Consider the following 24465-nt stretch of genomic DNA (forward strand, 5'->3'; position numbering starts at 1 on the left):
GCCAAGTGCAGTGCTTGCTGCCTGGGAGCTGTATGGCTAGGACTGCCTGCTGGGAACACAGACTGGAGGCTTTGCCATTCTTCCCTCAACAGCCTCAGTGGGACTGTTTGCTTAAATAATGTCTTTCCTTGGAAATTTTTTATTTCCTTTTTTTATTTTATTAATTATGTTCAGGGCAGCATTTAGGAGTAAAAGTGGCCCAGAAAGCAGAGTGCAACAAATAAAAGGATTGTAAGATATATTCCTTTGTTTTCAGGTTGCTCATCCTTAGGATTATGAGAATCATAGAACAGTAGTGGTTGGAAGGGACCTCAGGAGATCATTAAGTCCAATGCCCCTGCCAGAGCAGGATCATATAGGGCAAGTTATGCAGGCAGGCATCCAGATGGGTCTTGAAAGTCTCTAGAGTAGGAGCCTGCACAATGTCTCTGGACAGCCTGCTCCAGTGCTCTGACACCCTCAAAGTAAAGATTTTTCCCCATGTTGAGCTGGAGCTTCCTGTGTTCCAGTTTGTATCTCTTGCCCCTGGTCCTACACAGGGCACCAGTGAACAGAGACTGGCGCCGCCTTCTTGACACCCACCCTTCAAACATTTGTCTCCTCTTATCCAGACTAAACAGCCCCAGGTGTCTCAGCCTTTGCTCGTCAGACATCTAGATGTTCCAGTCCCTTCATCATTCTCGTGGTCCTGATTCATGCTGCCTGGGGGTGTTGAAAGCCAGATTGCATGTGGCCTTGAGCAGCTAAGTCTAGCTGAGCGGTGCCCCGGCCCATTGTAGGTAGGTTGGAGGAGATGCGCTCTGAAGTCCCTTCTGGCCTGAGCCATTCTAGGATTCTATGAAAAGAAATCCCCCAGATTGGCGCTGTTTTGCTGGTCACCACCTCTCCGAGCCTCACGTCGGCGCTCGCCAGCTCACCAGAGGCCCGAGTACAGGGCCGAACCCCGCTCTGGCCTAGGCGTCTACAGGACCCCTCACAGCCGCCAGCGCTCCCCCCCGCCCCGTCCCGCGCTCTCTCTCGCGCCCCGCTGTGCCTCAGTCTCTAAGCGGAGCCCCGCCTGCCCGCCGTGCCGCGCTGTACCGGGCGGGGCCTGCCTGTGACCCGGGCGCAGACGCCGGCCGGCGTAGCCGGAAGCCCCGTGGGCGGGCAGCGGTGGCGGCCGCGGGAGCGGCGCTGCCCGCAGCGCAGCCGGACCTGGTGGAGGCTGAGGCGGTGGCTGGTGGCCCTGCTGCTATGGGAGCGGAGCAGAGCGCAGAGGCCGAGAGCCGGCCGAGAGAACCCAGCACCTCAGGTCAGTACCCGCCGCGTTCCGGGCCGGGAACGCCCGCTGGCCGGCGACAGCCGGGAGGACGAGGGCCCGGGCCTGGAGCAGCGGGGTTGCCGGCGGCGGGGGTGCGTGGTTCTGTGGCGGTGCAGCGCCCCGCTCCGCTGCAGGGGGCTGGCGCAGCTGAGGCGAGGGGCCCAGGCGGTCGCTGTGGAGAAGGGAACGACTTTTTCTTTGCACGGCAGCAGCTGGTAGGGGCCCAGACCTTCCTCTGGGGAGGGTGCCGAGCCCGCTTTAGGTCGGCGAGTGGGGCAGCACCCGTATGGAGAGAGGCAGAGCCGGCGAGATGGGTGCATCCCAGAGCCCGGGCCGGGACCGATCTCTCACTCGCGAGGCACGGGAGGGAAGGAACAGGGTGCAGAGCTTGGATGGGGAGTAAGGAGGAGGGTGACAGTGTTGCAGGTGTCTCAAAATCTGCTGTTGCCTGATTTGTGAGAAACCTTTGCTTAGCATAATATATTCTTGGAGAGGGGTTGAGAAGGGAGCTTGCAGCCTTTCAGTGTTCTCAGTAATGTGTTCACACTACAAAAAAATGTACCTGCAGTATGTTAAACATTGGATCATTCATTTAAGGTTGAATCGTGATGGAAGATACTTATAAGTTGAGTTGTTCCCTTTCTCTCCTGTACCTGTCCAGCATCTCCATCACCAGCCAAGCAACGAGCAAAAATGGATGACATTGTGGTGGTAGCCCCAGGAACACAATCCTCCCGGAACGTCAGTAATGATCCAGATGTCATAAAACTGCAGGAAATTCCAACTTTCCAGCCACTTTTGAAAGGTGAGTGATTGTTCTTCCTCTGGTTGTGTGCTGTGCAGTGACATTCAGTGAGCCAATGCTTTTTTGACTATTCTAGGCCTGCTGTGCTTGCTTGCATTGGGTCTAGCACTCACTTGTGCTTTGTAGGCCTGCTGTGGCAGAGAGGAAGGAACTGGGATGCTTAGTCCTCCCTGCCAGTGGAAGAACTCTTGATTTTATTTTGTTTTGTGTGTGTGTCTACTGCATGAGGACCTTGGGATGTGACTAGAAGCTGTGCAAGCTCTCATAGCCCAGTGGGCCAAATGTTTGCATTTACTGGGTACTGCCGGATAGGGGACTTGATGTGTGCAGCATTGACTGCTGCTGCTGCTGGCAAGAAGGGAAGGGCAACAAAGCTGGTGAAGGGTCTGGAGAACAGGGCTAGTGAGGAGCGACTGAGGGATCAGGGATTGTTTGGTCTGGAAAAGAGGAGGCTGAGGGCAGACCTCATTGCTCTCTACAGCTACCTGAAAGGAGGTTAGAGTAAAGTGGAGAGCTGGTCTCTTCTCCTTAGTATCAGGTGATAGAATGAGAGGGAATGGCCTGGAAATTGTGCCAGGAGAGGCTTAGGTTGGATGTTAGGAGAATTTATTTCATGAAATAGTGGTCAGGGATTGGAATAGGCTGCTCAGGAAGGTGGTGGAGTCCCTGTCTCTGGAGGTGTTCAAGAAACATGGACATGGCACTTCAGGATGTGGTTTAATGCCCCTGATGGTGTTAGGTTGATGGTTGGACTTGATCATGGAGGGCTTTTCCAACTGAAACAATTCTATGATTCTATGAGATAGGAATATTTTGGAGGCTGGTGTTGCCATCCCTCTTGACCAAGGAAAGAAGAATGCATTTGTCACACTGTTGTGTTTTTTTCCCTGGAGCTCTGCAGAGGATGATGCAGAAATCTGTATATTGATTTATTCCTGACTCTTTGCCTGTAGTTCTAGAATGGACTGTAAGATTCCTGATGCTGGTGGAGCATTCATGTCCGCAGCGGTCATTATGTGTGGGCAGAACATGCCTTGTCTGAGTCCTGTCTTGTACAAAAGGAAGAACCAAGACCTCAACAGTGGCAGTTTGGAATGGAAATACTGGAGCCCAGGTCCACAAAAGAAGGAAATTTTAATCCCAGAGGTCCATCTTAGAAGATTAAGTAATATTTGGTACTGGGGTTGTTGTATGTGTATAAGAGCATGATGAGGAAGAGTTTCAGTTCCACCCAGCCTCCAAGTGTGGTGAGCAAACCTAGGTTGCATAAGAGCTGCGGAAGTCCTGGGAAGCAGGAAGGACTGGCCATCAGTTCTAGAGATGATGTACCTGCATAGGTGGCTGAAAAGCAAGGACACAGAGTTTGAGGTAGGAAGTGAGAAAGGAGAAATAGCAGCAGCTGTGTCTGAGAAAGATTGGAAGGCACCTTTAACTTCTAAATGCCCATGCGTTAAGTTATTTGACAGGAAGTCATCTTGGTCTCTGTTGTTTTTGCTGCTCTTACTTCGGACCTGAAGCTGTACAGGAATGATAGAAACCTTTTCTAGATCTGTGAGTTGGTCTGGTAAGAGGCTCTTGAGCTGTGGTGACATCTGGTGACTGCTCGGGAGTACAGCATACTGAGTCAAGGTCATTTGTGTGAACAGCTTTTCCAGCCTTAAGTGCTTACTCCTTAAACCACAGAGCTGTGATACTTGTGCTCACTACAGAAAGCAATGGGATCTGTTGAGTGAGTTGTCTTGAGAGACTCCAGGTCTGCCGTAGGCTTGGCTTGAGAAGCTATTCATTTGTGGACTGGTTTCTTCTCTGTATTCTTCACATGCAAGATCCAGCGAATGGATGAAGAAAGATACTGGAGATCCTTTAGGAGTTAATCCTAAAAACTTGTCTCTTGTAATCTACCAGGCTGGAGAGCTGAAGATGTGAACTCAGTTTTTGTGAGCTTCATTGTTCTTTTCAGTTGGCTAAGCAAAGGCAAGGGGTTTCATTTAGCTTTTATATCTTGGAAGAAGCCTAATAATGACATTGATGGGCTGGGGAAGCACGTGGTGATGAAGAGCCTCCATGTTCTTGAGAGGCAAAGCACTTAAGAGCCAAAGCACTCATCTTTGCTAGCTATTTTGAGTTGAGCTTATGGTCGATGAAGCTGGAGTGCTCTAGAACTGGACATGCTTGCATGGAAGAAAATGTTGGTATTGTGTCTGTTGCATCTGCCATACTGTATTTACCTTGACTTCCACAGTCAAAATTGCACCTCAGAGCTTCAGCTGGGTCCCTCTGAGTAATGTTTGCCTCCTTCCAAGTACTGTCATTGTTAGTGAGCATAAGCAATGCTTTAAGCATTTGCTGATTCAAGTGTTTGAACCTGTTGGACATGGGCATTCCACGGGATAGGCGCTACTGTCTTGAAGTGGTTGTGTAGCACCTGCTATGGTGAGTCAAGGACTGGAGTGTCTCTTGTTGCCAGGGACTATCTTCTCTGGTAGTACATTCATGTGGATAGAAAGATAAAGCTTTATTGCTGGGGCATTTGCAGCTATCAGCAAGCTAATGCTACATTTTCATTTGGATGCAGTTAATCTTAGTATCTGCTATGAAAATTGTCATTAAATATCCTTTTAAAATCCATAGTAACTGGGCTTTGCATATGCAAATGAAATTATGTGAAATACACATTGCTGTTCTCTAGAATCTGGGGCTGCTGTTTTTCACACAGTGGTTGTTATCCAGCTCTTAAGATGAAATCTGATGTCTGGTCCAGACCTGCACAGAGCAAGAAAATCATCTGTACTCCAGTAGCAGCAGGGCTGTTTGGGTTGGAGGAGACCTTGAAGGTCGTTGTGTCCAACCAGTCTCTAACTCTATCGCATCTGGTGCTAAAACATGTCCCTCAGCACCACTTCTCTGCCTTTTTGGAACACTTTCAGGGATGGGGATTCAACCATCTCCCTGGGTGTTCGAGAACCTTTTCAGTTAAGATAGTCTTGCAGGGACTGAATGGAAGCGGTTGGACTTGATGACCTTGGAGGCCTTTTGCAACCCTAATGATTCTGTGGGAGTGTCCCCCACACATGGTGGGGGTTTAGGGAAGCATTCCAGTGGATGCCTGTTGTACTGCCATTTGTAATGGTCAAATCCTCATCCCACTCAAACTGAAGCAAATTAAGTGCCCCACTGTTGTTCTCCAGCAACTGCTGTATGTTTGGGGTGTTTTGCATTTTTTTTTCCTCCTCTATGTAAAAACCTTTCTCTTAGAAATGGTAGCAGGAATCTTCAGTGCTTGATGAAGCAAGGCTTTGGTTCTTTTAATTATGATATGTTATTTAAGTGAGGAACAACAACAGAGGAAGCCTTCAGTCTTCTCCATGGTCACAAGCATTCCCTCTAGAGACCTATTTTTAAGTGATACAGGAAAAAAAATGTGATGTGCTATTTCTTCCCCTTATGCAGCCTCTTGAAGATGTTTACATGAAAATGAAGCTGCTGTCTGTTCAGTGTCCCAGGTCCTTGAATCTGTTCATAGCATGAAGCAATCTCCAGCTGTGTATAAAGCCCAAGTAATCTTCTCTGAGTAACCCAAAATGGTAATATTTTTGTAGCTGATGAGCAAAGCAGCACATCTTATGGCAGAGTTTGGGGGAAAAAAAACCTTACAAATGCAATTTTCTGTGTGGTCATGACTATGGAAGATTGAGACATGAAGGATTTATCTCAGAAATGCTCTTACTAGAGCTGTAAAGTATCACATTTGACCAGGGATTTGGCTCTTATGACCAAGGGATCCTCTTTGAGGATGGAGGACTGCTGGCAAGAGATGGAATCCATCTGACAAAGTGTGATTACAGCACTTCTACCAACAAGTGGACCAACCTGAAACCAAGAGTACTATATTAGAAATGTTTGAGGACTGCATTGATAGGGCACTGTCAATTGCAGCAGACCAAAGATGTTTTTGCTACCCAAATAATGTGCGTTTTTTTTATAGTTTAAGCTCATATAGTAGTGTGCTAAGGCTGGTGTTTGAATTTTAACAGTAAAAAGTATGTAGATGGTGCAGAAAATTGTCCAGTAAGATTGTTACACTTGATGTCCCTACCACCTTCACCCCCTTAGGAGACTTGGTTGTTCAAAAGATGGGAAGATCCTTAGAGGTTTTGTGTTCTCCTGTCTGTTTATACATTCCATATTAAATAACCACAAGCCAGAAAGCATTTGGAGCTCAGAGAAAGGGAATAGGAACTGGAATCTGCACTCCTTCCTTCACTCCTGCTTTCCCTCCTTTTTGTTTATCCCCCCTCCTTCATTGTTATTCCTTGGCCACAAGTTCAGAGCTAAGGGGTTTCAAACAGCCTTTGACAGGAGAGGGGTGCTGAGATGTCGCTCATCTTTGGCACACTGCAGCAGGATTTTGACAAAACACTGGAGCAGGCTGCCTAGAGGGGTTGTGGAGTCTCCTTCTCTGGAGACTTTCAAAACCCACCTGGATGTATTCCTGAGTGATCCTGCTTTGGCAGGGGGGTTGGACTGGATCATCTCTGGAGGTCCTTTCCAATCCCTAACATTCCGTGATTCTGAGAAGTTCTGAAGATTGCGCTGCAGTGCTGAGAGTGCCTTTTGTGGGCTGGTGTCTTGGGTGCACCTGAAGTTTCTTGAGGTTTTTTTCTTGTGCATGTGAGTGGTTGAGTTCCCTGGGTACTTCCACCTTGTGTTCCACATGTCTACTTCTCTTATGCTCCAAAATGATTACTAATACATAATGTTAATTAACTCCTTAACTTCAGAGAAGACACTTGATATGCCCTGGTTTGCCTTGATGTGTTCATTACATGTTGAAGGGCAGAAGTAAATGCAAGTGCTGGTGTGAGAGGTGTTTCGTTAATGAGGTTAAGAGCAAACAGTAAAAGTATTAGACTGTTGTTTGACCTCTGTGGTTTGGTTTTGGTTTTTTCTTTCCTTAGCTGATTCATATAAAAATTACACTCTTGAAATGTGTTGTGGTTTAACCCCAGCTGACAACTACAGTGCAGCTGCTTGCTCACTCCTCCCCTGCACCACCCCTGCTCTACCTCGGTGGGGTGGGGAGGAGAATCAGAGAGGAAAAAAAATAATTGTGGGTTGAGATAAGAACAGTTTAATAACTGAAATAGAATAAAATATTCTGATAATAGTAGTAATGAAAAGGAAGACAACAGAGGGAGATAAATAAACCCCAAGAAAAAGTGGTGCACAATGCAGCTGCTCACCACCCACTGCCCCATGCTCAGCCAGTCCCTGAGCAGTCCTGGCCCACTCTTCCCAGTTTGAATCCTGTGCATGGTGCCATATGATATGGAATATCCCTTTAACTAGTTTTGATCTGCTGTCCTGGTTGTGTCCTCTTTCAGTTTCTTGTGCCCCTCCAAGCTGTCTTGCTAGCAAGATGTGAGAAGCTGAACAATGTATTGACGCAGTGCACATACCACTTAGCAAGAAAGGAAAAGATCCAGCTGTTATCAGTTATTCTCACACTAAATCCAAGCCAGCAATATGCCAGGTGCAAGGAAGTACATTAACTCTGTCCCAGGACAAGATGGGAGGGCACAGCAGCAATCCTTCAACTCCGTGCTGCAGGGTGCTTTCTCCTTTTCCTGGTTCGCTGTTCTTTACCCCGCAGTCCTATGTGGGTGTGGATGCTGAGACTTGGCCTGCCTGCAGTCTAGGTGACTGCCACAGGGTGTCACTGAAATACAAAAGGAGCGGTGGATGTGGTCGTACAGGGCTGGGAACCTTGCTCACATAATGCATGATCAGCACCCCCAGGTCTCTTCCCACCAGGCTGCTTTCCAACCACTCTGCCCTAAGCCTGTAGCGTTGCATGGGGTTGTTGTGGCCCAAGTGCAGGACCTGGCACTTGGCCTTGCTGAAGTTCATCCCACTGACCTCAGCCCATGGATCCAGTCTGCCCAAGTCCCTCTGTTGAGCCTCCCTACCCTCCAGCAGATGAACACAACCACCTAACTTGGTGTAGTCTGCAAACTTACTGATGGTGCACTCTAACTCTTCAGCAAGACCGTTGATAAAGATGTTAAATAGAAGTGGTTCCAATAATGAACCCTAGGGAAGACCACTTGTGACCAGCCACCGGCTGGACTTGATTCCACTGGCCACCACTCTTTGGGCTTGGCCACCCAGCCAGTGCTTTGCCCAGCAGAGCCTGCGCCCATCCAAGCTGTGAGCAGCCACTTTTGTAATGAGAATGCTATGAGAAAAGGTGTCAAACACTTTATGGAAGACCAGGTAGAGAACATCTACAGCCTTTCTCTCATCCACTAGGTGGGTCATCTTGTCATAGAAGGAGATCAGGTTCATGAAGCAGGACCTTCTTTCTAATGTCTAATCTAAATCTACCCCCATCTGGTCACTACCTGACATCCTAAAAAGTGCCTCACCAGCTTTCTTGTAGGCCCTCTTCAGATACTGGAAAGCTACAGTAAGGTCTACTCAGAGCCTTCTCTTTTCCAGATTGATGCTTGAAGATCCAGGTTAAAGTTTTCATTGCATCAATGACTTAAAATAGAAATTAATATTCCTGTGCAGTGAATCAACAGGAGTGTGTCAGACCTAGAGGTGCTGTATCACAGCAGTAGGACTGGTGTGGAAAAGATTGATCTCTCCATAAAGCCACAGAAAGCTGTTTGGATGAGTTGGCCAAGAATGGACTGCGCTCATGGGTGCTGTCATGGTCAGTGTGCAACAGGGAAAGATAAGGATGTGCACACAGGACAAAAGGAAAGGGAGAGGTTGTTAAATATTGACTGATCAAGTATACTTTTGGGAAAAGGGAAGAAACTGAGGATGTTTGTTTGCCAACCTTTAATCAATTAATCTTTAACTAGTGGTCTTGGGCAGCTTATCACTACTATCTCCGCCTTGTAAATGCAGTGTAAGAATGGAAAAAGAAATAGGGTGATGACATAACCGAGTCATTATCTGGGAAATAGAAAGGGGAAACTGTTTCTGGCAGGCAAGAAACTTGAATTGGCTCGTGATGGAATCCCGCAGGCACTGGAGCTGCTGTGGGGAGCAGTCCCACATGTTGTGGGGTGAGCTCACATTGGGGCCAGCTGAGATTGGACTCACCAGTGGTAGAGCTGCAACCTCATGTGGCTGAGTAATGCTGGAGTGCTCAGGCTTAGGGCTGTGGTTGCTATATCGTTGGTCATAAATCCATCACAGAGATTTCCATCTCACATTTCTGGCACTATGCTGGTTCACACCAGCTGTCCCAGATAGGTACTTCAGAACTAAGGAGACTCTTGGTGATTTTTGAAGCGAGCACGTTACCAGATTAGGTTCTAGACTCAATGTAGAGAAGATGATGAGCAGAATTTGAGGTGCTTAGGTTTCCCACGGAGCATCCTAGCTGTATTCATTTATCTGCTTTGCTGGCCAGCTTAACTCTTTGGAACTGCAGAGCAGGGTGGAAGTGTGGCCATTCAGCAGCTGTGGGTGGTGTTATGGTGGCAGGAGTGGAAGTCTGGCTGTCTCAGCTGGACTGGTGGACTAGCACCTCTTTGGCTTTCCGTACAAACATTTGGTATTGCACTCTTTGATTCCCTGTTTGGTTTAGTGATTTTTCCAGAAGCAGGGGTGAACATAACAGGCGAAGCTAAGGATTTGGGATTCTTTCCCCCACCCCCACTGAAAGCAGTGGAATTGGTCTTTTCTTTGGAAAGCAGCCATTAGAGAGAACTGAGATTGAAAAAGATACAAAGTGTGGAGAGTGTTCACAGACCTTTTGTTTAGCAGCTGTTTTGGTGCTCACTATTTTGATTTCCCCCTTCCTTATCTTCTTAACTGTACTACTTCTAATTTTTATCCCTACTGATGCTTTCCCAGACTGTGCTCTGCTGAACTGCCTCTTTATTATTCACATTGCTAAATAATCTTATTTTTCTCACTTTTCAAAATAAGGTCAAGTGAGATGGAGGTGAGAGAGTGTATTATTGTATTGTTCAAGCCCTGGCTATCAGAAAACAAAATTAAATAAATGCTGCTCTGCAACTGAAAGCCACAGAAGTTTCTTTCATTTTCCCAGCTCCTAGGCTATATGTACTACCATGCCTTGAAGGAAGCTTGCAGTGTGATCTTTTACAGGTCCCTTCCCACCCAAACCATTCTATGACTCTCTAAATGCTGATATTTTCAAGAGTAATGTGTGATGTTGGGATCCTTTGGGTTTTGGATACTTGATTTTAGTAATATCTTTAAACAGTCCTAAAATAAAGATCCCTTTTGGCAGCCTACAACCCCTTGGTTGTACAGTGGAAAGTTAGTAGTGAAAGCATCTCCAGTGTCTTGATCTGCAGGTTGGTGTGTGCTGTAGATCTGGAGCTTGAAGGGGTTTATGCTGCTGGTAGCTGCTGATCATCATACCAGTTATGTGGCTGAGAGGGCAGGGCTGCCGTAGGGAAGTGTTGCCCAAGTCTGTCCTAGCCTTGGACTATTCCTAGAGTAGGTCCTACCATGTCCCTTCCTTCCTTCCTCCCACTGCTCCTGAGCTGGTGAACCTGCAGTGAACTGAAGTGACGAGAGCAGATGGGTTTGCTCCTGTTCTAGGGAGTGGTACTGGTTCAAAGAGGGTTTTACAAGTACTAAACAGGATGGGACCAACTAGTCAGGAGTACAGGGGTGGGTGTGAGGAGGAAGAAGGACACTTCTGGTGTTTGCTCTGAAAACTTGCAGAAGGCAAAATTTCTCTGGCTGTGTGAGTGAAGTGGTTGGCTTGAGCTCTACCTGTAGCATCAGTACCATGGGATTTATCCTTCACCTCTCTTCTGCGGGTTGTGCCTAAGGTTTGTGTTGTTTATTTGGCTGTGCTGATGGATGGGACAACATAAAAATGGTGCTGCAGGCAACTGGAAAAGTGATTGATGGAGAGAGGTTGATGTCCTCTCCAAGGCAAAATGAGACAGTCTGGCTTCTCAGGGTCAAGTTATGCAGTGTAGCTTGAGCTGATGTAATGGCTCCCTCCTGTCCAAAGGAAGAGAAAATACCCTCTCATATTCCTCCTCTGTGTGTCCTTCTTCCCTTTGTCCTCACTGGCATCTATCTAACCCATGTGAAGCCCATTTGTCTCACTGACCTGGCATATTAGTGCCAGGTTAGTTTACCACCCTTAATGAGCTGATTTAGTTTGCTTCTCTGTCAGGTACAAGAAGAGAGCTAGCTGCCGGGCCACCCTTTATGATAAAGATGATTGTTAGAAGTGATCTGATAAAACTTCAAGCCAAGACTTTGGCTCCTGTGCCACTTGAGTGAGTGTTTTGGTGCTTCATGACCCAGGGGCTCCCCACTTTGTCTTTATGCAGGCTCTGGCACTTGCTTGGATGATGTGTTGAAACATGTTGGCATCTAAGCTGCCGTGACACCTTGGTTGCCAGGTGTGATGAAAGAACTTGCACCCGTATTGACCAGTTCAGCTCTACTGGCGGATTTCTGTCCTTTAGTTTTCTTTTTTTCCCATTTGCCCCACCCCCACCTTCTTCTTTTGTTTCTTCTTTCCCCCTCTTTTTTCTTTTTTTTTTCTTTTCTTTTTCTTACTTGCCTGCCTTCCCCCCCCTCTTTTCCGCCTTCCCCCCCTCTTTTCCGCCTTCCCCCCCTCTTTTCCGCCTTCCCCCCCCTCTTTTCCGCCTTCCCCCCCCTCTTTTCCGCCTTCCCCCCCTCTTTTCCGCCTTCCCCCCCTCTTTTCCGCCTTCCCCCCCCCTCTTTTCCGCCTTCCCCCCCCTCTTTTCCGCCTTCCCCCCCTTCTTTTCCGCCTTCCCCCCCCTTCTTTTCCGCCTTCCCCCCCCTTCTTTTCCGCCTTCCCCCCCCTTCTTTTCCGCCTTCCCCCCCCTTCTTTTCCGCCTTCCCCCCCCTTCTTTTCCGCCTTCCCCCCCCCTCTTTTCCGCCTTCCCCCCCTCTTTTCCGCCTTCCCCCCCTCTTTTCCGCCTTCCCCCCCTCTTTTCCGCCTCCCCCCCCCCTTCTTTTCCGCCTTCCCCCCCCTTCTTGCCCGCCTTCCCCCCCCCCCGTTCTTGCCCGCCTTCCCCCCCCCCCGTTCTTGCCCGCCTTCCCCCCCCCCCCCCCTTGCCCTTTTTCCCCCTTGTTTTTCTGCTCAGCATGCTGCAATAAGAAATCAATCTCTGGTGGAATTACTTAGCTTTCTCTTGGCTGTGCCTGCAGTTGTCCTGGCTATCAAAGGTTCTTTCTGGTTCTGTTCTGTTTTTCAGGTAATTGAATTGCATGTTCATTCTTGGCTGTTGTCTTTTATTCCTCCTCCTCTTCCTCTCAAGTGGTTGCACAACTTGACGTTAAAATCAATAATTCCTCATTGTTAATTGCTCTCAGGCTATGACACAAGGGGTTTCTGGTAATATAAATCCATGCTGTTGATAGCAGGCTATATGATTTCATTCTGGAAGCTGGCCAGTACAGTTGGGCTCCCTGATGTGCAGGATGCAAGGGAGAGGATGGTACAACATCCCTGTGCATATGTGCCTGACACATTTGGTCTGGGTTTTCTAGGGACTGCTGTGTGACAGGAGCACATCCTTAATTCAGGTGTGCTCTGATAAAACCAGAGCATCTCCTTGTTCTTAATTGTTTTGTTGTTCTGCTTCAGCTTTCCTGTTTTCTGTCGTTGTGTTCCTTACTTTTGCCTGCCTGAATGAATTAATTGCTGCTTAAAAATCCTGCTGCAGGGATTAGCCTGCCATAGGCATTCCAATTCTTGCCTTGCCACAATTCCTGATGGGCTAATCTGTGGCTTTCAGGGGCCTGCTGCAGACTTGCGTTGAGGCAGCACTCTGCTCTGCTGCAGATGTGTTCAGCAGCATTATCAGCAACATTCTTCGTCTGCACGTGGGTGGAGTGGGCTCAGTGTTCGAGTGAGGCTATGGCAGGCAGCTCCAGAAGTTAGGAATTGCTATTATATGCTGGAACAGCCAACCACAGGATGCTGACGAGGCCAAGAATTTATCGAGGTTCAGAAAGGAGTTGGATGCTTGCTTAGGGTTTAGGAGTAGAGGGATTTGTCAGACTAAATGATTACCTAAACGTTTTGAAGGCAGTCTGAAGCCTTGTGTTTTTGAATCTCTAGGTAGTAGGGTGGGTTACCCAACTTCTGCTGGTTGGAGGGCTCTTTAGTATTGCAAGTGAGATGCAGGACTAGTTAGTGATACACTGTGGCAATGCTGTGGACCGAAAACTGCCTGAGTTTTGGGCGCTGGGAACATCAAATCTGTGGGTTTGACTGGCAGTGTGATGTCCTGTTGATTGCAAACGTTTGAGATACACCCTCAGTGGTTACTGCTGCACCATTTCTGTGGGAGCACCCAAAGTGCCTTGGGAAGGAGCAACATGTGTTAAGGACTGACTTTTAGACACTGCAAGGCAGTGTCAGGGAGGCTCAGACCAAAGCAGTAAGGCAAAACCATTCTTGGCTAGTGAAGGCCGGAAGTGTATCCCTGAGCTGCCTCCAACCCTAAGCCTGTGCCTTTCACAGGATACAGGCTTTGTAGCTCTGCCTGCTTACTGACTCGGAGCTCTTCCCCAAGCTTGCTCTTTTTAAAGACGTTTGCCTCCCTCCCACACGCACTGTACGCACCTCGGGCACTGGAGGGGGCTTTGGGGAGTGGCATGAGCACAGCAGGTTTCATCTCCTGACATTCCAGCTGGCTGGCCAAGTTCAGTTTGAGCTTAAAGCTGGTTGAAGGCAGATTGATTTTCCCTACTCCCTTGTGTTATCCCTGCCTCTCACGCAGCCAGACAGGGAGCTGAGCCAACTGAAAGCTTAACCCTACCCTCTCTAGAAATAACACTGCTTCTCCTCAGCCTCAGTTCCCCAGAAGAGCTTTCCACCTACCTGTAAACCCACCAGTGAGAGTGGAAAGAAGAGGTCAGTATAGTGTGGCCAATTGTACATGGACGTGTAGGGCAGCAGGTTTGACACAAACTGGCTTGCCCTGGATACTGAGATGCCGTATTTCTTCCTGCAATCCTAAAGCAGATGCAAAGCAGAAACAAGTGGAGGTTTTGCCCCACTTTGTCCTTAAGAAAAAAGAAACTTTCAGTCTTTGAGCTTAGGCTTCCTGGAACTGTCTTCATCTGCAAGGAAGTATTTTATTTATTTAGTTAGTTAGTTATTTCCTGTGGGTTAATTCCAGTGCTTTTGGGTAAGTATGTAAGAGAGAATTTTCATCTTCCTATGTTTGCTGGGAAAACCCCATTGCAAACAAGGACAGTGACACCATCAAGGAATGTACAGTTATGTTCTCTTTCTCTAGGAGCAACTTAATTTCTTGCTAGTGAAATGGTAGGGTCTGCACTAGGCCTCTACCACTTTGAATTTTTATTTTTTTTTTTAAGGAAATGCCAAGATGATGGAAAGAAATTTCCAGGATTGCTGTGTGCAGCACCATGGAAGAGTGGATGAAACCTTGCAGGCTGATGTCTGTTGGGAAGCTGGCATTTGCCGTTATGAAATCACAGAATCACAAAATGTTAGGGGTTGAAAGGGAACCCCAGAGATCATCCAGTCCAACCCCCTTGCCAGAGCAGGCTGCACAGGAACACATCCAGGTGGGTTTTGAATATCTCCAGAGAAGAGGACTTCACAACCTCTCTGGGCAGCCTGCTCCAGGGCTCTGGCACCGTCACCATAAAGTGTCTCCTCCTGTGGTCCAGCTTGTACCTGTTTTTCCTTGTCCTATCACTGGGCACCACCACAAAGAGCCTGGCACCTTCATCTTGACACCCACCCCTCAGAGATTTATAGACTTTGACCAGATCCCCTCTCAGCCTTCTCTCCAGACTAAACAGCCCCAAGGCTCTCAGTCTTTCTTCATAGCAGAGATCTTCAAGTCCCCCAATCATCCTTGTAGCCTCTGTTGGACTCGCTTCAGCAGATCCCTGTCTCTCTTGAATTGGGGAGCTCAAAACTGGACACAGTATTGCAGATGTGGGTCTCAGCAGAGCAGAGGGACAGGAGAACCTCCTTAACCCTGCTGGACACACCTGGGGTCCTTGCAGCATCCTGGAGTGCATTTTGTCTTGGCCACAAGGGCACATTGGTGTCCCATGGAGAACTCGTTGACCACGAATGTTCCTGTGACATTTGGGTGACATGAGTGAATTACAATGTTGCCCTTGATACAGGATGGTTAATGCCAAGAGACTTCAGGGTTTGTTAACATTGTGATCTTTGTGCTGCAGCTGTTGTTGAGAAGTGATTAATTTCTCCAGAGCAAGGGGTTTCTGCCCAGTGGTTTTCTGTGTTTTGAACCTGTCTAGGTGTCTGACAGTGGTCAGGTAAAGGGTAATATCTGGGCTGCACACTGCTTGCTGCTTTCTGGCTCCTCTACTAAGACCCCCCCCTCTCTTTTGGAGCTCTTGCAGTCAAACCTGGAGGATGCACCCTGCTGCAAACTGAACTCCTCAACAAGACAGATGGGTTAAGGCATGCAGAGGGATGATGGGGCAGCTATTTTCTTTCTGCTTTTCAAATTGTGCTGAGACATGATGGTATTCTGGGCTCAAAACTGGTGGCACCTGCAAAAGGTGTTGTATGGTATTGGCCTGGTGCAGAAGCAGCTGCACACTGAAGGTGGGGACGTTGGAAAGATATGGCCATGGAGTTTGGTGTGCTCTAGGGGTTAGAGGTAGGGAGAAAATGAAGCTAAAAGAGAGTGGCTTTCTGACCTGGAGATTTGAATGATCTTGGAAAAGAGGACCAGAGGGAAGCTTCAGGTTCTTCCCTTGGAGGAGGGAAGGGAAGTTTAAAAAATGAGCTCCATGTGGTTGTTGAAGGTGGTGGGTGCAGATGGCACAAGTTGTGTGAGCTGGGGAGCCTTAGTAGCTAGTTCCTGTGTGACCTTGGGGAATGTTCCTGTGCACTATTCTGGATGGTCGCCATGCATGTTAAGAGCTTATGTAGGCATCACAGGAATTTTAAGTTGAAACACCAGCTTTTACCTTAGTTACCTCCAAGGAAAGACTTGACTTGGACTGGAGCGTTTGGGTTGAATGGCAGCTGTCTTTATCGGCCTCAGGCCACTTAGGAATTTTGGGATTTAGACCAAAAAAACCCAATCAAAAGGCACATGGAAGAAGTATGGAGAGCGCATTTGTTTCCAAACTCTGCAGCCAGCATGTCTGCAAGGACAGGGTATGGTCCTAGAGCTTTGCTAATGGTGTAAATGAAAATCCTGCCTATGGAACTTGCAGAGCGTTTCTGGACGCGTGGGCTGTGTGCGTGTGAACATTCACACGTATGGCAGTCATTACAATAGCCTCAAATTCATGCCCTGACCACAATGATGTTTGCTCCATTTTTCAGTAACTTAAGAAAGGAATTTGGCCAGTGAATGAATCTGAAAAGCTCTCAGTTGGCCTGAGTGATCCCAAAGCATTCCCTAATGTTAGCAGAAACATGTGCGTTTGATGTTCACAGGGAGTGATTGCTTTAGACCAGAATGCAAATAGTATACTCTTTGCTGCTGCTGCTTCCCTAACTCAGGCTGAGCTTGACCAAGGAGGCATAGTGCAGATGCTGAGTTAGAGCTGGCTGTAAGTTTAAGTGTGAGCCTACTGCAAAGGGCTAATGCACAGAGTGGTATTCTAATGTTCTTGGAGAGCAGTAGCACTACTGGTGCCCTTGCAAAGCCTGATTTTTGTCTTTGCCTGTTGCTCAGAACTGCCGAGGGTGGCGTGTACCCCTGCAGGCAGCCTACTCCAACCACCCTCTTCAAAGCAGGATCAGTAGAACTGGGTTGCCCAGGACCCTGTCTCGTGTTTTGAGTAGCTTCAAGAATGGAGATTGCACAGCCTCTCTGGGTAACCCATTCCAGTGTTTAATCACCAGAAGAAAACCCAAACAAAGCCAAACCAAGCTTAAATTTCTGTGGATTTTTCAGTGTTTCAATTTATGTCCAGTACCTCTTGTCCTTTCACTGCTTACCTGAGAAGAGCCTGACACCATCTTCCTTACTGCCCCCCATTAGGTGTTGATGTTGATCAGATTCCTCCCCAGACATGCTCTTCTTGAGGTTAAACCAACCCAGGTCTCTCAGCCTTTTCTTGTGTGACATATCTAGTCCCGTAATCATCTCTTTACTGGACTTGTGCCAGCATGTCCACATCTCTCTCATACCGGGAAGCTCAGCACTGGGCACAGTACTGCAGAGGTGGCTCCACCAGTGTTGAGCAGAAGGGAAGGATCACCTCCCTCAGTCTCCTGGCAACTCTTCCCAGTGCAGCCTGGGACCTGTTGGTTGTCTCTGTTACAGGGGGGTGCTGCTGGCTCATGTTCCTCTTGCTGTCTACCAGGTTCTTCAAGTCTTTTTTTTGTCTTTCCAGCCAGTTGGCCCCCAGCACATGCTGATCCTTGGGCTGGTTGCTCCCCAGATACAGGGCTCTGCACTTTTTGGTTCTGAACTTCATGAGATTCCTATCATCACGTTTCTCCAGTCTGTCAAGGTGCCTCTGAATGGTAGCACAACTCTCTGGTATTTTCAGCCATTCCTCCTAGTCTTGTATAATGTGGAAGTTTGCCGAGGGTGTGATCTGTCCCATCATCTAGGACACTGATGGATGTGTTAAACAGTGCTGGCCCCAGTATTGCTCTCTGGTAACACCACTAGTAGCTGTCCTCCAGATGAGCTTCTGCTGCTTACCACAACCCTTTGAGCCTAGCAGCTTAGCAGCTGCTTTGCAATCCCCTTCACTTTGTGCTCATCCAGCCCCATTAGAGATTGTATGAGGTTCAGATCTGTATCAGTAAATAAAGACCCATCAAACTATTGCTGGCTTAAAACTCCAGATAAATATTGTTGAAAACAGAGGATTAAATAATAAATAGCCAGGGAAAAGCAGATAGAGAATGCTGCAAAGGAACAGGGAGAGGAAAGGCACAGAAGTACAGATTGGGATAGAAAGGGAGTTCCGCTAATGAGTGGTGGCTCAGCTTCTCCTTTGTCTAGAGATTTTGGAAGGGCAAGCTGCTATATTTGTGTGTGTGTATGTGTGTTCAAATCTATTTTAGAGAGTAAGTCAGAATAATTGGAAGGAAAACATCATAATCTTGCTTGGAGATCACAAAAAGCTTCTCAAAAATACTTCAGCCTTGCCATGGCTCCGTTTCACAAGGACAACTGGCTGAAGTCAGTGTCCTGGATTCAAACCCCGCTGGTCCCCAGAGGGGAACAATTTTCCTTTGATTATTGTTGATATATACAAACTTTTCTCTCTTGAGTATGGGAAAGGATCCAATACTTAATTATTAGGCATCATGAACTTGAGGTTCACGTTCTGTACACGTTTATCTCAGCTTGTTCTGTTTAAATTGATACTAATTGGTTTTGTTGAAAGCACAGCTTCTGATAAGATGTCTCCTTATCAGCTAACTAAACCCCTGAGACAGCACTGCTATATGTTGGATTTTTTTGGTTTGGTTTGGTTTTCTTCCTGTCATGAAAAAAAAAGCATTTGTTTTGTTCCTGGGCATAGGAATTCTTGTGCTGTGACTCTCACCTCTCTTATCACACAGGTTTTTACCTTGCTCTAGCAAATTCTGCAGTCAGTCTCTCTGTTGAAACAAACTAGCTAGAGACTGTTCAGAGAGGTGCTGGTCAGTCAAATGCCACTATAATTAGATGGTTAATTATAGTCAAGGGCATTTGGGAATTTGTGGGTATTTCTGTAGCCAAACAGTCCATTACCAGATACTGGTAATGCTCACATAGCATGAATCATGATGCTTTAGAAAAGTAGTCAACCCTAAAATGAGCAGAGGTGTAAATATTGCCATGGGAACAGGTTGCCCAGGGAGGTAGTTGAGGCCCTGTCCCTGGAGATATTCAAGGTCAGGCTTGCCAAGGCGCTGAGCAACCTGATGTAGCAGCGGACGTCCCTGCTGACTGCAGGGGAGTTGGTTGTAATTGATATTCCATGTCCAGCTATGGATTTGCAGGGGGCATCTGGCTGCCTGTTTAGTCATGAAGGGTGACAGTAGAACTTTGAGGGCTATCTGTTGCAGTAGAGAGGTGGCATCTTCCTGGGCCTTCAAGGCAGGAGGAGAATTTCCATTCATTTAGATGCTGTCTTACTGAGATCCTCTCCTCTCTCTTTTCAATAAGTAGCAGCAAAGGAATTAATCTATTGGAGTCTGCTTTGCAAAGTATGGATAGCTGATGGCTTTGGTATTTCTTAAAGTACTACTACCATAGTACAGTTTTGAAGGCACTGTTATGTAAAGAGGAAGTAAGACCTTGATCTTCCCAAACAGCTTTCTAAAAACTAACATTCTCATTAGAAACTGATTTAAAATATCTCTTATTTGTTGCTTAAAGTGTTATTTGAGAACCTGTGTTTCCTTCCTTAGGGTTTGTTTGAGAACATATTTCTTGGCTGACCTCAACTATGGTTGTTACTTGGACTCTGCTTACTTGCTTAGGGCACTGACGTGGAGATGAACTTCAGTAGGAGCAGTTAAAGCTTTTAGAAGACTATGTGTGGAGAACTGTCTTGTTTGTTAGCATTTTCTCTCTGAAAGAAAAAACAGCAATAGGAAAGAAAGCCTGAAAACCAGTGAGAAACTCTGCAAACCAGTGTTTGCTGTTCATGGAGTCTAGACTGGCTCAGATTGGAAGGGACCTTGGAGCTCATCTCCTCCAACCTCCCTGCCATGGGCAGGGACACCTCTCAAACAGACTCAACTGCTCAATGCCTCATTCAACCTGGCCTTCAACACCCCCAGGCAGGAGGCAGCCACAGCCTCCCTGGGCAGCCTATTCCAGAGTCTCAGCACCCTCATCTTGAAGAACTTCTTCCTCAGATCCAATCTGACCCTGCTCTCCCTCAGCTTCAATCCATTCTCCTGTATCCTATCTCTAGACATCCTCAGGAAAAGTCCCTCTGCAGCCTTCCTGGAGGATCCTTTCAGTTACTGCAAGGCAGCTCTAAGGTTCCCCCAGAGTCTTCTCTTCTCCAGGCTGAACAAGCCCAGCTCCCTCAGCCTGTCCTCACAGCAGAGGTGTTCCAGCCCTTGGATCATCTTTGTGGCCTCTGCTGCACTCACTCCAACAGCTCTGTGTCCTCCTTCTGCTGGGGAAGAATCGTTTCTGTTGCCCTGCTACCCACACTCCTCTGGATGCAGCCCAGCACATGGCTGCCTTCTGGGCTGCCTGATCACAGTGAAGATGTTGCAGGTAGCCCTGTGGTGGCAGGTTTGCCAACATTTGTGAATTTGCAGAAGTGGTGGGCTCCAGTCTCAGGAGAGGTTGACTGACCCATCTGAGCACTGCATTCTGATGCTTTGTTTTAAGCCAGATCATCATCTTCTCTTTCTTCTAGCAGGTTCCTTTAACTGATGGTGGCAGGGAGTAATTTTCTATGTCCATTTTCCTCTATACTTCTAATGTGCTAGTCTACTTGGTATGTGTTAATGTCCAAAAGTAACTGATAATTTCTTTTTCCTTCACTCGCTTTCTGAAGGTGCTTGACCTTTGTTCTATCCACGTAGAAGCTAAATGGACCATGTTTTGATAACCTGTTCAGAGCAGCTGCAGCCTTTTCACCAACCACCAGCAGAGGTTTCAGGACTAGTTTCACAGAAAAGCAGGAGTTCTGGTAGCATCTCCTTCCATTTGCAGCTCACTTTCCTTCTGGAGAACTGTGCAAATGATTTTTCTTCCCTGATGGCCAAGTGAAGGATGTGGCTGTAGATGCAGTGTTTCTGTCATCCTTTTCAGTGGAGCTGTGAATAAGAGACACCCCAGCTGAAAGCTCTCTGTTTTCATTCTTTGTGCACTGCTAGACTTTCCAGGGTTCTGGACTTTTACTCAATCCTTTTGCTTTTGTGAAAAGCTTCTCTCCTTCTTGCTTTAACAGATTTCTAGTCCATGGACTGAGTGCAAGTTGCTGGGACAAATAGTTGCTCATTTCAGTTGGTGCTAGTTGCCTGAAGGCACAGGCTGATGCACTTCAGATAAATGTCAGCTTGGGTAAAATGTGTGAAGGGAAGGTGTGCACAAAAGGATCATCTGCTTCCCTTTGCTCCAGAAAGCTGATGGCTTGTGAGGAGAGGATGGAAAAAGACGGAGGGGAGAAGAAAACATCCAAGATGCTTCATCACATGGGGATGAGACCAGAAGCACTGAGACAGTGTAGGTGGGCAGTGATTGACTTGAGAGCAGCCTTGAACAAAACGACTTGGGGGTGCTGGTGGATGAGAAGCTCAACAGGAGCCAGCAGTGAGCACTTGCAGCCCAGAAAGCCAGTCACATCCTGGCCTTCATCAAGAGAAGTGTGGCCAGCAGGTCAAGAGAGGTGATTCTCCCCCTTTACTCTGCTCTGGTGAGACCTCTCCTGGAGTACTGCGTCCAGTTCTGTAGCTTCTATTGGAGGAAGGATCTGGAGGTGCTGGAAGGTGTCCAGAGAAGGGCCATGAGGACGATCAGAGGGCTGGAGCTCCTCTGCTATGAGGACAGACTGAGAGAGTTGGGGCTGTTCAGTCTGGAGAAGAGGAGGCTCCAAGGAGACCTTATTGTGGCCTTCCAGTATCTGAAGGGGGCTGCAAGAAAGCTGGGGAGGGACTTTTTAGGGTGTCAGGGAGTGATAGGACCTGGGGGGAATGGAGCAAAACTAGAAATGGGTAGAATCAGATTGGGTGTTACAAAGAAATTCTTCCCCATGAGGGTGGTGAGACACTGGAAAAGGTTGCCCAGGGAGGTGGTGGAAGCCTCACCCCTGGAGATTTTGAAGACCAGGCTGGATGTGGCTGTGAGCAACCTGCTGTAGTATGAGGTGTCCCTGCCCATGGCAGGGGGGTTGGAAGTGGATGATCCTTGAGGTCCCTTCCAACCCTAACAATTCTATGATCCTATCTGAGTAAATATTGCTGAGTCTCACTGGAGAGTGCTGTTGTGCATGGAGAGGAAGGGACATCAGCCCCTTAGTCAGCTGTGCCTCTTCACAAACCTCACAGCATCCTAGGGAAGGAGACAAAAAAACTTCTGTACAAAAAAAAAAGAGAAAACAATGTCAAAACCTCATAGGTCTGTACTCCTGCACTGCTTTTTGCACATGCTTTTGGCTTCTCCACAGTATCAGCTTTTTGTTGTTCATCGAGAGACAAACAGACTCTTGTTGCAGAGGGAAGGGGGTGAAGGGAAGACCTGGGTAAGCAGGGAGGAATGTCGTGCTCCCTGCCTGGCTTTGGCTCCAGGTGGAAGACGTGGCGGGGGCAGGGGGCGTATTTCAGTGTGTAAGGAGCCACAGTGTCAGAAAACAAGCAGCAATGAAAACAAAATGCAGCCAGTAACCTTGAGGCTCTGACACTGAGCAAATGTTTATCAGAGGAAGATTGTGCTGGACATCACCAGATAAGAATGAGTTGATGTCACTCTTGGCAAGGGCGGGAGCTCGTTTTTTTCCACACAAACAGCACAACACAGCGAGGGGGAAGGAGAGGGTAGGGAGGGAAGAAGGGGAAGGGAAAGAGGAAGAGGAAGAGAGTGCTGTTTGCTATAAATTGGACTAATAAAAATATAGAAAAGCGTGGCTTGTTTTGTTGGCAGGGGTCTCCGTGCTGGGACATAAATAGACAAAGGTTAAGGATGCTTCAGGGTTCCTCCTCCACTGCAGTTCTGAAGAACTCCACACGGTTTCCTGATGGCAATTGCATAATCTGTTTTGACTTGCTCCCAGTCCAGAGTGTGCAGTGGACTCATTCCTGTGGCCATTATTCAATAAAACCTCATTTGGCCTTAGTGGGAACTTTTGCTTCAATAAAGAATTTCAGCTTTTGTGACCTCTGGTAGTTTCAGTGTCTGGCCGGTGAAGAGGAGGGACTTCCCCTTGCCCTCACCCGCTGCGTGCTCCCCTTCTAAAGTTCTATTTTATACTTCACAAGTAATGCAAAAAGAGAGTTGGGCAGGCAGGCAGGCAGCACAACAGTGAGAGTTAGAGCTGCCTTTAACAGGTCCCACGCTGAAACTAAGAAGTAACTACTGGTATGCAGTAAATTTGCCTGGGAGCAAGGCTGTCATTGGCTTTACAGCTCATCCCTTCCTGGTATTTTATTTCCTATCTGAAGTCAGAACCTTCTGAGCAGAATATAAGAATTAATTGCTCAGTGTCACAACAAACAGAGCTGTTGTTTGAAATGGTGAGTGAAGAGAAATTAAACTTTCTGGGGATGTGTGTGTATATAGAGAGATGTTAACATAGAATTGTGTGGTTTTCTTGAGATGCTGTTCTGCCCATTGCTTCGTTGCAGGTGTCTGGCTGGTTCTCTTTCACTTGGGTGCTGCAGAATCCAGAGGCCCAGGGTGCTGCTGGCAGAGCAGTCCTGTGGCAATGTGATACATAGGGCTGAGGAGATGAGTGCTGTCTTTCCACTGTGGCAGGAGGCCTGAGCTAAGGGAGCAAGCCTTGCTTCTCACTGCCTGGGCTGCAGTGGCCAACTGCTGCAGCATTACACTCTGACTCAGAGCCCTTGTTAGTCTTAGGTTACAGTGCTGGAGCCTCATCAAGAGTTGTAAGTGGCTCTGTGCACAAGTAGTACCCGCTGGGGATGTGCTGTTTGAGATGCGGCAAAGTGTCTCTCACAACAAACCAAGTCAGCAAGTCTGGTTTGTTTGGGTAGTTTTGAAACCATACCAGATAAAATACTCAATGGCTGAGTAACTCTTCAGAGACTTTGGCTTTATTTGGCTATTATACACATTTTCTAGTGCTGTGAGCAGAAGGAGTAGATGAATGTCCTCGAGTACCCGTAGCTACTCTAACTGGTGGTATTCTGATGCTGTAAGCATCCATAGAATGATGTGTTTTTCTCATTATGTAGGCAGAGCATGCTCAGAGTGAGTCCCGTGTGCCACACTGTCTTTCTGTCCTCCCAGTCATCTTCAGGGTGAAAGAGATGATCTAAGAGCTGAGAGGAGCAAGGCCATACCTATAGCTGTGTGGTTTGTGCTGCTTAGAATCATAGAATCAACCAGGTTGGAAAAGACCTCAGAAATCATCAAGTACAACCTATTACCTAATACCTCCTGACAACTAAACCATGGCTCCAAGTGCCACATCCAATCTTTTTTATTTTTTTTTCGTTTTTTTTTAGCAGCTCCAGGGATGGTGACTCCACCACCTCCCTGGGCAGCACATTCCAATGGCCAGTTACTGGGAAGAATTTTCTCCTCACCTTGAGCCTAAACTTCCCCTGGTGCAGCTTGAGACTGTGTCCTCTTGTTCTGGTGCTGGTTGCCTGGGAGAAGAGACCAACCCCCACCTGGCTACAACCTTCTTTCAGGTAGTTGTAGACAGCAATAAGGTCTCCCCTGAGCCA

At 47.5% G+C, this 24465-nt stretch overlaps 1 protein-coding gene across 1 annotated transcript in view; it reads left to right on the plus strand.

Annotated features, from left to right (window-relative positions):
• Positions 1–1067: 1067 nt before the first annotated feature.
• Positions 1068–24465, plus strand: part of BORCS5 (BLOC-1 related complex subunit 5) — a 55502-nt gene continuing 32104 nt past the window's right edge. Inside the window, exons 1-2 of the mRNA XM_068162387.1 lie at positions 1068–1291; positions 1962–2105. Coding sequence (XP_068018488.1) covers positions 1234–1291; positions 1962–2105 — 202 coding nt within the window. The 5' untranslated portion in view covers positions 1068–1233. The remainder of the gene's footprint in view (positions 1292–1961; positions 2106–24465) is intronic.

The sequence above is a fragment of the Melanerpes formicivorus genome, unplaced genomic scaffold (assembly GCF_026170545.1).
Source record: "Melanerpes formicivorus ecotype bairdi unplaced genomic scaffold, bMelFor1.0.p_v2 SCAF_64, whole genome shotgun sequence".
Lineage (NCBI taxonomy): Eukaryota > Metazoa > Chordata > Aves > Piciformes > Picidae > Melanerpes > Melanerpes formicivorus.